This window comes from Apium graveolens, chromosome 4 (assembly GCF_009905375.1).
Source record: "Apium graveolens cultivar Ventura chromosome 4, ASM990537v1, whole genome shotgun sequence".
Lineage (NCBI taxonomy): Eukaryota > Viridiplantae > Streptophyta > Magnoliopsida > Apiales > Apiaceae > Apium > Apium graveolens.
Genome location: NC_133650.1, coordinates 218797653 through 218811980, shown reverse-complemented (window position 1 = coordinate 218811980; position 14328 = coordinate 218797653). Strand labels below are relative to the sequence as shown.

The 14328-nt window shown below is 35.2% G+C and overlaps 1 protein-coding gene across 8 annotated transcripts; it reads left to right on the top strand.

Annotated features, from left to right (window-relative positions):
- The first annotated feature begins 251 nt into the window (after positions 1-251).
- LOC141720624 (uncharacterized) lies at positions 252-10681 on the top strand. Of its 8 annotated transcripts, none has more exons than XR_012574464.1 (5): positions 639-980; positions 1077-1138; positions 1634-1720; positions 2193-2259; positions 10599-10681. XR_012574464.1 is itself a non-coding variant. In XM_074523136.1 (5 exons), the coding sequence occupies exons 1-5, from the start codon at positions 898-900 to the stop codon at positions 2879-2881; spliced, it is 315 nt and encodes a 104-aa protein (XP_074379237.1). In that variant the 5' UTR covers positions 639-897; the 3' UTR covers positions 2882-3810. The 8 variants fall into 8 exon arrangements, 2 of the variants coding, with proteins under 2 accessions (XP_074379237.1, XP_074379238.1); XR_012574463.1 differs by lacking the exon at positions 10599-10681 and adding an exon at positions 2344-2628; XM_074523136.1 differs by lacking the exon at positions 10599-10681 and adding an exon at positions 2839-3810 and having other exon boundaries at positions 2220-2259.
- The last annotated feature ends 3647 nt before the right edge of the window (positions 10682-14328 follow it).

Genomic DNA, 14328 nt, shown 5'->3' with positions numbered 1-14328 from the left:
CATCTGAATTAATAAGAATTTCAAAAATCAAATCCATGTTACATTCACTACAAGAAAATGCTCAATAGACATCATCTCATAAACATTGCAGTCATTAAGAACCGATGATAAAAATAGTTTTAACATCGGTTTGTTCATAAACGATGTTAAAGACCATTTTATACATCAGTTGAAATAAAAACTGATGTCTAAAGTACTTTTTAAAATATAAAAAAAACACGGACACACTTCCCCTTTAATAAAACATTTTCCCCTCCTTCATAAAAACATCTCCCCCTTATAATATTCCCCCTCTTCCCAATTTCATTCCCCGTGCTATCTCTCAACTTCCTCTCCCGCCCACTTACCCCGTCACACTCACACAGTCACTCACGCTCTCGCTTCTCACTCGCACTCTCCACCCATCTCTTCCTCAACCCAGAACCTGAAGCAAAACCCTAACTTTCTCAGTCCCAATTCGAATGAGAGTTTTCAAACGCCTAATTGGAACCTTAATTAGACTTCAATTACTCTAAACCTAGTGTTTTTTTTGATTTATCGGTCTATTTGTGTTAATTAGGTGCAGAGAAATTTTAAGATTGGTGGATTGTGCGATTATCTAGCTTAAATCCTCTGAAATTAGTAAGTGGTTTGTAAGTTCATTTCAAATTCAATTTTTTGGGTTTTAATTGATCTTTTTTTTAAACATATTGGTTGATTCTTCACTTTGGGTTATCTATAGAGTAAGTGATTGTTCAATTTAATGGGTGTAGTAGACAAGTCTCTTTTTCTTGTAATTGGTGTTGGTATTGATTATCTTCTCTATATGTGTATCTAATATCTTGTTTATACTTCTAGCTTCAAGATTTGATTTTCATGATAATTTTGTGTAATTTGATGTTTCATGGCCTGTAAAACATGGAAATGAAGCTGATTTATCATCAATATCTTACCCTTTTGATTGCTTGCGATGTGCTTCACCTTGGAGACTCTAGCAGAGTAAATAGCTTTATAGCTTCAAGAATTGATATTTATTTTGTGGGAATTTAATTGGATTTTACTAATGAGTTTTCTTGTTTTTTTAATGTATTTTAAGTTTCGAATGATTCGATTAGTCTGCATCTGGTAACTTCTTCTGGTGATGAAAGTAGTAGTGCTGGTACATTTAGTATCTTTTTGATTTTAGGTTTAGTATTTGCTATGATTTTGGTTATTGTTATGTTGCAATTAGTTTAATTTGAATTCCCGTAATTAAATTAGTAGCACTTCATTTAATTTAGTACTTATGTATAGAAGAGTATAGTAGTTGTATAGGAAAAAGAGCAGTAAGGTAGAAGTGATCAATGATTTGAAAGTTTATGTTGTTTTCTACCATTAATTCTGTCGAGATCCTCAAGACCAATTATAGGTTTTTGTGGATTTTAGTTGCTGTGATTATGGTAGAAACATTGTGTTAGTTATGATAGTTATTTAACGTAAAACAAGCACCGTGTCACTATTTTTTCCTTTCCACTTTGTTGGACAGCATCAAAGAGTTTTTTTTGTCCTAATCAATTTTTTTCTTCTCAACATGTTGATCTTTGTTGTGAGTTTAACATTGTGCATCCTTTATTTTACTATTTTAGTTGATATATTTCTTGTGGTGTGTGAACAGGTAAGTTGAATGATGTGGAAAATACTATACTGGGGAAATTTGGGATGAGCGCTGACAACTTCAAAGCTGTCCAAGATCCAAATCAGAGTAATATAATTCATGATTATATCATAATATAATTCCTGATTATATCATAAAAAAGCAGAGTAATACCATTTTTGTACAAGTATGACCTAATATACTTTAGTTTTGTGTATCCATAAATTAAATCATCAAAATAAATTACAAGATAGGTAAACAATGTTACATTTTTCATGCTTGATAAGAATTTGAGAGTCGGCCATGGTTATATTTTGGAGCAGGCATTGCAGCAGAGTGTTGGCAGTTACGTACTAATTAGATTTTTAGAGGCCCAAGCTCTATTGCAATAGATATTAAAGTGAATTCTTAATTGTCTCATTTCCAAGTATATCAGCCAAATAATTTAGCAGAGAAATATTGGTTTCCATTCAATTTTAACTTTTTTTATCATTAGTGTATAGTGCGGAAACTTGTGCTAGTTTGGTGGCTTATATTCTTGTTCAAGTTTCCCATAACATATTTTTTTTTCATGATTTAGTTTTGTATGTGTTGTAACGGATGGCAGCACAGGTGCTTGGCAGCACAGCACAGAAGTTGTTCAGCTGGTATGTAACTTTTTATTGCATTAACACCTTATATTTGAGGTCTTCATTTGAATAACATTTTTTCTCATTTGAACTAAATCTAAGGTTGACTACGTCGGAAAATCTTATAAGTATCATCTAGGTGAAGATAAAATAGGCTGATAACATGGGTGAGCTAGCAACTAAAAAGTTTTGGGACTTGTCCAATGTTTTACACAAGGTTGTGGTTGTTTCACTAGCAACTAGAAAGTTTTGGTCTATGTTGTACATTTGAGAATATGTTTTTAATTTCGTCTATGTTGTATATTGGGATGCTTTGTATTGGTTTGACAATAATAATCAAAGTTTTGGTCACTTATATTTCATTAATTCCTCTTGTTTTTATTTTTATTATTTTTGGTGCATATATATATATAATAGTTAAATTATATATGGTGTAACCATAGTATTGTGCAAGACATGCCTGTATAATAACAAGACCAAGTCACATTGACAACCCTGAGATTTAGTTATTTGATAATCAATTTTGTATTTTGTATTGTATTTCTTGAGTTTGTAAAAAGGTTAGAAGATTAGACTGAAGTATTTTTGTGTGAACAGGTTCAAGCTAAAGAATAAAATCTGGAAGAAGATCAAGCCATGATCATGCCTCATAGAAAAGTGTAGAAGCTTGGAGTTGAATAAAACTGTTCTAGGAAAAATGTTCTAAGTCAAGAAATCTACAAGTCAGAGATCAAATAATATCGAGAAGTCATTCGAGAATTCCAGAATGACTTATCGAGAAGTCCAAAATAACTTATAGAGAAGTCTCAAAGATATCGACAAGTCAAATGAAGATGTAGAGAACCAGAGATATCGACAAGTCATTCCTACATGTAGAGAACTCAGACATATCGACAAGTCAAATGAAGATGTGAAGAATTGGATATATTGACGAGTCAATTTTTCTTTAGAGAACTCAGAGATATTGACATGTCAAAATATATATAAAGATCTCAGAGATATTGACAAGTCAATTCTATATGTAGAGATATCAAACATATCGACAAGTCATTCCACATGCAAAGATCAAGAGACCTCGACAAGACAAATATACCTATAGAAAACTCAGAGATCTCGATAAGTCATTATACTTATCGAGATGTCACTTCTCCATAGAACAAACCGGAGATCTCGATATGCCTCTCAAATATAGTATGCAAACAAGTTCAAGATTCAAGATTATCAGTCAACAAATGATCTATCAACTAGATTGAAAAGTCTACAAAGTAGCTGGAAGAATACAAGATCAAGGGCCAAGTTTAACTGGACAAAGGATGGTCACAGACCTGTAAGATTCTGCACAGATTTGTAAAGCTAGAAATGGAAATAGAAAAAAGGTTGCTTTAGAAAGTAGTTTAGTACATTTTAGTGCAAGTCTTGTAAACCCGTGCTGCTAGTGTATAAAGCATGCACTGATCCTTAGTTTAGTTGAAACGAACAACTTCACATTTTCTTGTATTCTCTCAAGATAGAAAATGAGTTCTTATATTTTTAAGAACACAGAATTTATAGCAAGACAAACTTAATTAATACAAATTAAGTGAGTTTTGAAATATTTTTCTTGTTTTATTTCTGTTAACACAATATCTTTGTAAATTAGAAACTGTTTTGCTCACCTAATATCCAAACTGTTTAAAAAGGCTAAAAATCAAAGAAACACATTCAACCCCTATGTTGTACTGAATAGCTAACAAGTGGTATCATAACAAAATCTGAAAGTAAACATATAAAGATCTTGAAAGTATGAGTGCACAAAAGATAAGCAGTATCAAGATAACAACATTTAATAAAATCAATTATATACTTTGGAAAAAGAAGATGATATTGTTCATAAGGATGGCCAACCCAATGTACATCCAGATTCTCAAGAATGGCCCTTTTATTCCCATAGAAAGGGTTGATGAATCTACTGATAGAGATATGGTCATTCCAGCTTATTATGCCCCTAAAGACCCCTCAAAATACACTGAACCTGAAAAGGAAAAAGTCTCTCTGGATAGTGGCTTGCAACTAATTCTGATAGAGTCACTTGACAATGTTATGTACAACAATATTGTCAACTGTGACACAACCAAATAGATCTGGGAAAAGATTGAGATTTTATGTGAGGGTACAGAGGAAGTAAGATCAAATCAAAGGAGAATAGTGGTGTCTCAATATGAGGTTTTCATTGCAAAGCCTAAAGAAGGAATTACAGAAGTTTTTGAAAGGTTTAACAAACTGATAAATTACTTGCAACTTTATGATAAATATGATAAAGTTGAGGAGGTTAACCTAAAGTTCTTGCTAGCTCTTCCTGACCACCTTGAACAGAAAATATCAGCTATTAGAGAAGGAAAAGACTTGAGCAGAATAACACCGGAAGTTTTGTATGAAATATGAAAAACTTATGAGCTTGAAATGTTGCAAAGAATGTCACTAAAGGCAACCAAGGACATGTGGTTGATGGTTCCAGTGCCTTAGTTGTAAAAGACAGTAAAGAAAGTGAAGATGAACAAGATGCTCAAGTTCTAGTTATTCATGATGTGGAGCAAAAGAACAAAGGACCTTGGAAACAAGTTGTTTTGGAGCTAGAGGAATATGAGTTCTACACCCTTGATGAGCTAGATGAGATGGATCAATCCATGGCTTACCTTGCTAGAAAATTCTCTAACATTAGGGTAAAAAAACCAAGGTTTTTCAAGAACAAGGGACAGTCCTCCAATAGAAATAATTGGAAACCAAAAACTCAGTATAAATTAGCTAGAAAAAGTGACTGCAAGACTGGATCTATTGACATATCAAAGATAAGGTGCTTCAACTATGATGAGTTTGGTCACTTTGCTACTGAGTGCAGGAAGCCAAAAAAAGTGAAGAAGGATAAAGCCTATCTGGAATTGGAGGCAAAGTATGAAGCTCTCTTGAAGAAACAACAAGGAAAGGCATACATAACTGAAGGCAAGAGTTGGGATGACACTGATGAAGAAGATGAGAATGAAGAGTTTATGAACTATGCACTTATGGTTCTTGAGCAAGGAGAATCATCCTCATCAAAATCATAGGTATCAACTCTAACTACCATTGATTTAAATACAAGCCACTATAAAGAAGCTATTGAAAAGATGAGTGTGGAGATGTTTCATATACACACAAGCATGGTGGCAGCTATTGAGGAAATGAGTATAATGTCAAATACAAATGAGAAACTTGAGATTGAGAAGCAAGAATTGGAACTGCAGCTTGTTGAGCTTGAAACTGTCAAGCAAGAAAATAAATATTTAAAGAATAAGTTTAAGTGTGCAAGTGAAATAGAAGCTGTGTTGACGGAAAAGTTGGAGAAGAATGAGGTGAAATTAAAGTCTTTCATAAATGCATCTCAGTTGTTGGACAATATCATGAGAAGAACAAATCATGTGCTAATATAGCTATTGGTTTGGACTACGATGCCTTGAACAACAACAAGAAGAATAAAGGTGATAAAGGTAAATAAATTACAAATCAAGATGTCCCAATTATGGTGAGAAATGTTGATGCACCTTTGTTCAGGGCATGTGAAGTCAATTTCAGTGAAGTTGAGTTGGTCATCAAGCAAGAACTTGCAGATAAAGACAATAAAAAGAAGAATGAAGAAACCACTCATACTGCTGAAATTAAGAAGAAGCCCATGGTCAACCAAGTTTCTAAGACACCAATCAAAGAAATCAAAAATGATAATGTAGGAAAGAAAAGGAAGAACAGGAATGGGAAGATTGGAGTAAATAAGAGCAATAACTTTGCATTTGTTGCAAATGCTCCCAGGAAATAATGTTAAAAGTGTGGTTGTATAAGTCATCTAACTTACCTTTGTAAAAAGGCTGTTAGTGAGCCAAAAGTGGGAGCATGCAAATACAATAAAGCAAAGGCCGAAGATCCCTATTCATTAGATGACAAATTTGATTGCATTCCTTGTAATATGAAAATGATGACAAACTATCATAAACTGAGAGTAGATCTCAAAGAAGTTAAAATTGGATCTAGAGCTAAAAAGGAAAATACAAATCAGTCATTGAACACTATTCCTTCGGAATCAGCAAATTCTACTTCTGCAAATTCTGTTAACAAGAAGAAAGTACTCAACACTGCTTGGGTAGCTAAACACACTTAATTCTCATTGTGTGCAGGGCAAAGTGAAGAAAGTTATATGGATCATAGACAGTGAATGCTCCAAGTATATGACAGGTGATAAAGCCCTGCTATCACAATTTGAGGAGATGGCTGGCCCATTGGTGACTTTTGGAGACAACGACAAATGATTCATAATGGGATATGGCAAGTTAGTTTCTGAAAATATTGTCATTGAAGATGTAGCACTGGTAGTTGGTTTTTAGGTGAATCTCCTGAGTGTTAGTCAATTCACAGATAGAGGATTCAAGGTTTCATTTGACAAATGAGACTACTCAATAATCAGCAAAAAGACTGGTGAAGCTGCTTTAAAAAGAACAAGAAAGGGAAGCTTGTTTGTTGCAGATCTATACTCAACAAATAAGGATAAAATTTGTAGCTTCTACACCAATGCATCTATTGAGCAAAGCAAGCTGTGGCACAAGAAGCTCTCTCACCTGAATTACAAAGCAATTAATACCCTGGCTAAATAAGAATAATTCATATACATGCCAACCTTGGAATTCGCTCAAGATGAAGTTTGTGAGGCTTTTCAAAAAGACAAAATGAAAAGGTCTAGTCACAAAAGCAAAGCTGTGAATTCCATAAGTGCACCTTTGCAACTTATTCACATCGACCTGTTTGGACTAGTAAATGTATTATCTATTTCTAGAAATAAATATGCACTTGTGATGGTGGATGACTACTCAAGGTACACATGGGTAGAGTCTATGCATTTAAAGGATGAAACTTCACACATCATTATTGAACACATCAAGAAAATTGAGAAGCAGGTTGAAGATTAGAATTGTGTGAAAAGATTGAGGAGTGACAATGACACGGAATTCAGAATTGCAATCTTAACTGAATTCTGCAAAGACAAGGGCATTTTTTAAGAGTTCTCAGCAGCAATGACACCTCAACAAAATGGGGGTAGTTGAAAGGAAGAATAGAACTCTAGGTGAGGCTGTTAGAACAATGTTGCGAGATGCCAATTTACCAACAAGTTTTTGGGAAGAAGCTGTCAACATTGCATGCTACACTCAAAACAGATATCTTATCAACAAAACAACTTGGCAAATCACCCTACTCAATCTTATCAAAAAGGAAACCTAATGTGAAGCATCTGCATGTGTTTGGAAGCAAGTGCTATGTTCTAAAAGACAACTCTGAATATGTGAGAAAATTTGACTCTAAAGTTTTTGAAGCAATTTTTATGGGATATTCATTGGAAAGAGTTTATGTGCTTGAACAAAAGAAAATTATGGAAAGCACATATGTGACTTTTGATGACAAGTGTCCAGGCATGGAATGCTTTGATGAAAATGAAGTTGAAGCCCTTAAATTTGAAAATTTGAACATTAATAGTGATTCTGAAGATGAAGCTAAAGTCAACACAAGAAACAGAATGAATGAAGAGTCAACTGAGCAAGTGAATCATGAGAATGAAAACTCATCTCATACAGTTGAATTTGATAGCACAAACTCAGGGGGAGAAAGAAGAGAAAGTTCTGCAAGCCATGACAATGGTAAAGAAAATGCATAAAATTTAAATCAATAAAATCACACCAGGAAATGGGATATGAGTCATTCAAGAGATGCAATTATTGGTGATCCAGATGCTGGAGTGAGGACAAGAAGTGCAACTGCAAATGAATGTCTATATACATGCTTTCTTTCATAAATTGAGCCTGAGAAAAATGAGGAAGCTCTACTTGATCCTGACTGGATATCTGCTATGCAAGAAGAGATAAATCAATTTGAGAGAAACAAAGTTTGAAAGTTGGTTCCTGCACCAAAGAACAGAAGCATAATTGGAACAAAGTGGGTGTACAAGAACAAAATGGATGAAAATGGAATTGTAACAAGAAACAAAGCAAGGTTGGATACAAAAGGCTATTCACAGGAAAAAGGAATTGATTATGATGAAACTTTTGCTCAATTTACAAGACTTGAAGCAATAAGAATCTTTCTTGCATTTGCTACACACTCAAATTTTAAAGTGTATCAAATGGATGTAATGAGTACATTCCTTAATGGTGAGTTGGAAGAAGAGGTTTATGTGCAACAATCACCTGGCTTTGAAGATCCAGAATTTCCAGATTTTTTTTATCAGCTACTCAAGGCTCTCTATGAATTAAAGCAAGCACCTAGATCTTGGTATGTCACATTGTCAGAATTTTTTCTTAAACATGGATTCACTAGAGGAACAATTGACAAGACTCTATTCTACAAGCATCATGGTGATGATATGATCCCATTTCAAATCTATTTGGATGATATCATTTTTGGTTAATACTAATAAAAAATTATGTCAAAGATTTTCAAAACTCATGCAAAGTGAATATGAAATGAGCATTATAACGACTCGTATATTTCTGTAATATCTAAATATGTAATTATTATGTAGATAATTAATAAAGAAGTTTATATCACTCATGGTCTCTATGTTTACTTATCATCGTTTATATGTGATTGTTGGATTGCGTAGTGTGTTTTATAATTAGCTGGTGCACAACGTTATTTTTGTTTCATTTTTTTTAAAGTGATTTTATGACAATTTTATTTCCAAAATTATTTGGGTTGTCTCTAAAATTGTTTTTATGATTTTATAACCTTGCTAATTATTTTAGGGATTTTACAAAATTTACAAATCAATATTCTGTTATTTATTTATTCTTCAATGATTTTCTGAATTCATTTAAACTGTAAATTGGATTCTTCAAAAATTATGAAACTCATATTTTATTATGTTTACAATATTATGAGAATTTTAAAATTATTTTGGTAATTTTTAAGATTAATTTTACTCGCGGGTTGTTTCGTTATTTCATTTAATGCGGGTATAAGTTGTGTGTGTAAAGTGTTTTAAAATTTATGAAAATTATATTTTTATTAACTTTCGAATATTTTGAGAATTTTGGTATAAAATTTGTAATTTTTCGATGTATTCTGATATGCAGCTGGTTCGTTATTTATCAAGAAAACGAACCAGAATATAAGTAAGAGTGAGGCAGATACACGTGTATATCCCTTGTTTACTAAAATTAGTACGTGTCCTGTGGTTGGACTCGTGGCAGCACAGGAAGGAGAAAGAAAAAAAAATATAATACAATAAAACACCCCCCCTTCTTCTCTATCGACCGCGACTCTTGTCTCTCTCTCGGAATCTCTCCGACTCTCTCTCTACTCTCTTCCTCCCTCTCTCTGTAACACTCTCTTTTTTTTTCTTTTTTTTTTTTTTTTCTCTTTCTTCTCTCTTTCATCCCCTTCCTCGTTTTTTTTCTTTCGCCGTGGTTCTGCGGATTTCCGGCCGCCGCCTTCGGTTTCCGGTGGGTTCCGTTTGTATTCTTTCTTATATACATACATACAGTTATATTTATATGTGCATGTGTGTATTTATGTGTGTGTGTGTAAATACGTGTTGTATGTGTGTTAAGTGTGTGCGTTGTGTGTGGTGGTGAAGGCGGCTATGCCGCCTGTGTTGTGTCTCTGCTCCGTTTGGTTCTGTGCTGCGCGTAGGCGCGTGTCACTGTGGCTGTGGATATTGGGTTGAGCCTTTTGTTGGGCTTCCTGTTGGGCCTAGTCGGCCTGTTTGTATGTGCAGTTGTTATTTTGGAATGTTATAATTTTAATTCTTGGTTTCCTTTTTGTGCAGAAAATGTTGATTAATATTTCGTGATAATAAAATTTAATACGCGTGAAAAATGATTCTTATATAATCGGTGAAATTTACGTAGGATGCCCGGTATTACGGGAACCCGTGAATTTTACCGCCGTCGACGATGAGCCTCGGCGAGTCAACGGTGGACGGTGATGACCCTGTTCTGAGTCCTAAATATTTTAATAAATAAAATGAGTTGTATAAATTGTTTTCGGGACTAAACAAATTTATTTATGAGTCGATTTAAATTGATTTTGTTCGGATGTGACGTCGATTGATGTTTCGACGGGTAGACCTATAAACAGAGGAGTCGCTGTCCAATTTTTTGTCTAAAAATTTCCTTAAATTATAAATCGAGTATATATATACCCCGTTTAATACAAATTAACCCTGATTGTTATGTGCACTATTATTGTGTATATGTTATTGATATTAATATGCTTACGAGTCGAAAAATTATAGCGTTGGGTAATTAGCTAGTGAGGAAAAGTCAAGCATAATCGGTTGTCTAACCTAGGATGTTTCGATTTCGTAGGTTCGAGTCAAAGGACCCGGTAGCTCAAGTCAATTAGAGTTAAGCTAGAGTTAGTGCAAAGCTTCGCAAGGAAAGTACCCCTGAACTAATCTTTTACAGTTCAGTATATATGAATAGTTGTTGATTTAAATTACGTACTGGAATAGAACGTTTTAAGTTACGTATTCCCCGTATTTAAATATGTTTTACTGAACGAGGTTTTGGGGAAAAAGTAACTTCTGAAAATGCCTATCTCTAGATTGTGATTAAAAATTAAAAAGGGATTTTTAGAATGTGTGCTATAATTGTTTAAAAAGGAGATAGGTGTAAATGGTTTTGGAAACTGGATAAACATAAATCAGATATTGGATGGTCAGTTGGCTTAAGAGGTCCGTTATTAGGTAACGGCCCAGCATGGTTGCGTAAGAGGCTAAGTCGGATGTGCGCACTGGTAGGTCGCTTAGTCCAGCATGACAGAGACCTAGCTAGTCTCTGAGTTCCAGAACGAAATTTGTGGTGGGATAGACTGATCAGCTGTCCCTAGAATTCATTTTCTTTTATATATCTGATAATGGTTGAATGGTTTATAGTCCCCGTAACGGGACCGGTGATTTATTGGTCCAGGAATGGACAGTGGTTTTGGAAAGGAAATAGCATGCTAAAAATTGAACTCTGGTATTTTTACACAGCACACTACAGATGATGTTATTTTGCAAAGCATGATAGTTTTGATATCCAGTTTAAACCTGTTTACGGATTTTTCGTATATCAGTTTAATATCTGTTCCTATATTGTTTTATACATCCTGTTACTGGTTATTCATATAGAGGTACTGTTGAGCAATGGATTGCTCACCCTTGCAGCTTGTTTTGTATTTATTTGTTGCAGATGTCTAGAAGACCAGGTCAGCGTAGAGTGTCAGCCTCCGGTCCCGGCTCCTATGAGGTAGTTTGTATCAGACCCTAAGGTCTGATGAGTTGCTATAATAAGTGAGAGTGTCCGGTTTTGAATAAGTTAGTCTGTGTGTGTTGTAACCTAAATAATACTTGAACCTGTTTCGGCTCCTGGTTGGGGTCGTGTATTATAATAAAGTTTATTTAGTAGTTTTTGTTATAATTTATCATATTTTTGGTGACGTCAGCCCCTGACCCCGGGGTTGAGGCCGTCACAAGCATGATGGGAGAATTAAGTTACTTTCTTGGACTTCAAGTTAGTCAATGAAGTGATGAAATCTTCATCAGCCAAACCAATTATGTTAAAGATTTATTGAAGAAATTTGGAATGGTTGATTGTTCACCTGCATCAACACATAATTCTACAGTTACAAAGTTGAATGAAGATAAGAAAGGAAAATGTGTAAACTTCTCAGGTTATAGTAAAATGATTGGATCTTTGCTGTATTTGACTGCAAGTAGACCAAATATTATGTTTGCAACTTGCTGTGTGCAAGATTTCAAGCCAATCCAAAGGAATAACATTTGATGGTTGTAAAGAGAATTTTCAGGTACTTAAAGGGAAAATCAAACTTGGGATTGTAGTATCCTAAAGGAACTGGATTTGAAGCTGTTGGATACATATATGCAGATTTTGCTGGATGCAGAGTTGACAGAAAGAGTACTAGTGAAAGCTGTCAATTTCTTGGACAAAGACTTGTATTCTGGTACAGTAAGAAACAACAATATGTGTCAAACTCCACAGCTGACTAGCTGAGGCTGAATACATATCTGCTGAAAGTTGATGTGCTCAAATGCTTTGGATTAGAAATCAGCTAATGGACTATGGCTTAGTGTTACACAAAATTCCAATAATATGTGATAATACTAGTGCTATATTTATTATTGCTAACCCGGTTAATCATTTTAGAACAAAACACATTGATGTAAGGTACCATTTTATCAGTGAACATGCTGCAAATGGTACTATTGAGCTTATTTTGTTCCAACAGAAAAATAATTAGCTGACATTTTCACTAAACCCTTGGATGAAGTTCACTAGGCTTGTTGGTGAAATTGGAATGTTAAATTCTTCATCCTAAAGGCAAGAACTCAGCTAATATGTTACAGTAGAGAGAGCTTGGACCATTGACCATTTCATTAGCTCCGAGTTTAGAGCTGTTCAGTACCAGGATCTTGTGAACTGGTTGGTATTTGAGTTAGGATCCATTGGTGGCAGTGGCAGTGGCTAGACCAGACTTGCTAGAGTGAGATACAGAGCTCGGAGTTAGTTGTAGGAGTTCTGTAGATGTTTTTCTTATGTATGTTTCCTATGTACTCTAGCTTGTAATAGGCGGGACTGCTATGACAGCCAATTTTGTTGTGTACTTAGTGTGTTGTACTATAGTTATTAGATGGATTTGTACTGTGGTTGTACTATTATTTTCTGATGTCACGGTTGTCGTTTTATTTTATTGCACTGTTGTTCTTTCTGTTATTGTTATTGTTGTATTTGTTTCTGGATTGTTGAATTTAGTTATGCATCATGGGTGGACCCCAAATAAAAAAGGAAGGGAATATTTAATTGTGACCACATTCTCCTGATGCATAAAACTGTTGCTACCCGGGGGCACAATTTTTATATAAAACCTTTTTGTTGTGTTTCAGGAGAATGCCTCCCAAGAAAAATTTCCCGTCCAATTCCTCCAGCAGGAACTCTGAAGGGGGCCCATTCATGGATGGATTGCTAGATTTACTGCGCCAACAGTCTAATCAGATGGCTCAGCAGCAAGAACAATTCCAGCAGCAGCAATAGCGATTCCTACAACAGCAGTAACAACAACAACAATTTATACAACAACAACATCAACAAATCCAACAACAGTTACAGCTTCAACATCAACCCCAGCCAAGAGAATCGAACCAGACTGTTAGTTTCAAGTCTTTCCAGTCAGTTAAACCCCCAGAGTTTAAGGGCGAGGTAGACCCGATTGCTGCTAAAATTTGGCTTAAAGAAATGGAGAAAGCCTTCACCCTTATTCAGGTGAGTGATGATTCTAAGTCAGATTATGCTAGTTATTTTCTGAAAGGTGAAGCAAGTTTTTGGTGGGAATCTGCGTGTGCCTTAGAAGGAGGAGGCCCTATTTTTTAGGCTAGATTTACAGAGCTGTTTCTAGAAAAGTATTTTCCAGATTGTTTGCAAAGTCAGTTTGAAGTAGAGTTTTTGGAATTGAAGCAGGGAGAAAGGAGCGTGGCTGAGTATGAGGCCAAGTTTACGGAGTTGGCTCGACTAGCCCCTGGATATGTGAACACTGAGATTCAGAAAGCTAGGAGATTTCAGCAAGGATTAAAGCCGGAAGTTCGTAGCGGAGTGGTAGCCCTGCAACTTAAGACGTATACCTCTGTAGTTCAAGCCGCCCTGGTGATAGAGAGTGATCAGAAGTTGGCCTCCAAGGAAAGGGGTGATCGTAGGAGAAAGTTTGAAAGTGGTACAGCTAATGCAGACCAGGAGGAGTCTAGTCAGAAGTTCCCAAGCAAGTTTAGCCGGAATAAGAATCGGAGATTTAGAAGGCAAGGCATGGCTCAGACAAATTCCGGTGTCACTTCAGTTGCCTCCGCCCCAGTCCAGTCAACTAGACCAGTTGTGGATTGTAAGTTATGTGGTAGAAAGCATAGTGGTCTGTGTCAGAAGGATGTTCAGTGTTTTAAATGCGATAAAAAAGGGTCATTATGCATCAGAATGTAACCTAGGAAACGTCGGAGTCACCTGCTTCAAGTATGGTAAGGTTGGGCACATCTCCAGAAACTGCAAGACGGCT

Excerpts from the sequence above, each read along its gene's own strand:
- LOC141720624 (XM_074523136.1), top strand. The coding sequence starts at position 898 with ATGGAAATGAAGCTGATTTATCATCAATATCTTACCCTTTTGATTGCT. Across the intron at positions 981-1,076 it reads CTTGGAGACTCTAGCAGAGT|TTCGAATGATTCGATTAGTC; the intron begins AAATAGCTTTAT and ends TGTATTTTAAGT. Across the intron at positions 2,260-2,838 it reads GCACAGAAGTTGTTCAGCTG|GTTCAAGCTAAAGAATAAAA; the intron begins GTATGTAACTTT and ends TTGTGTGAACAG.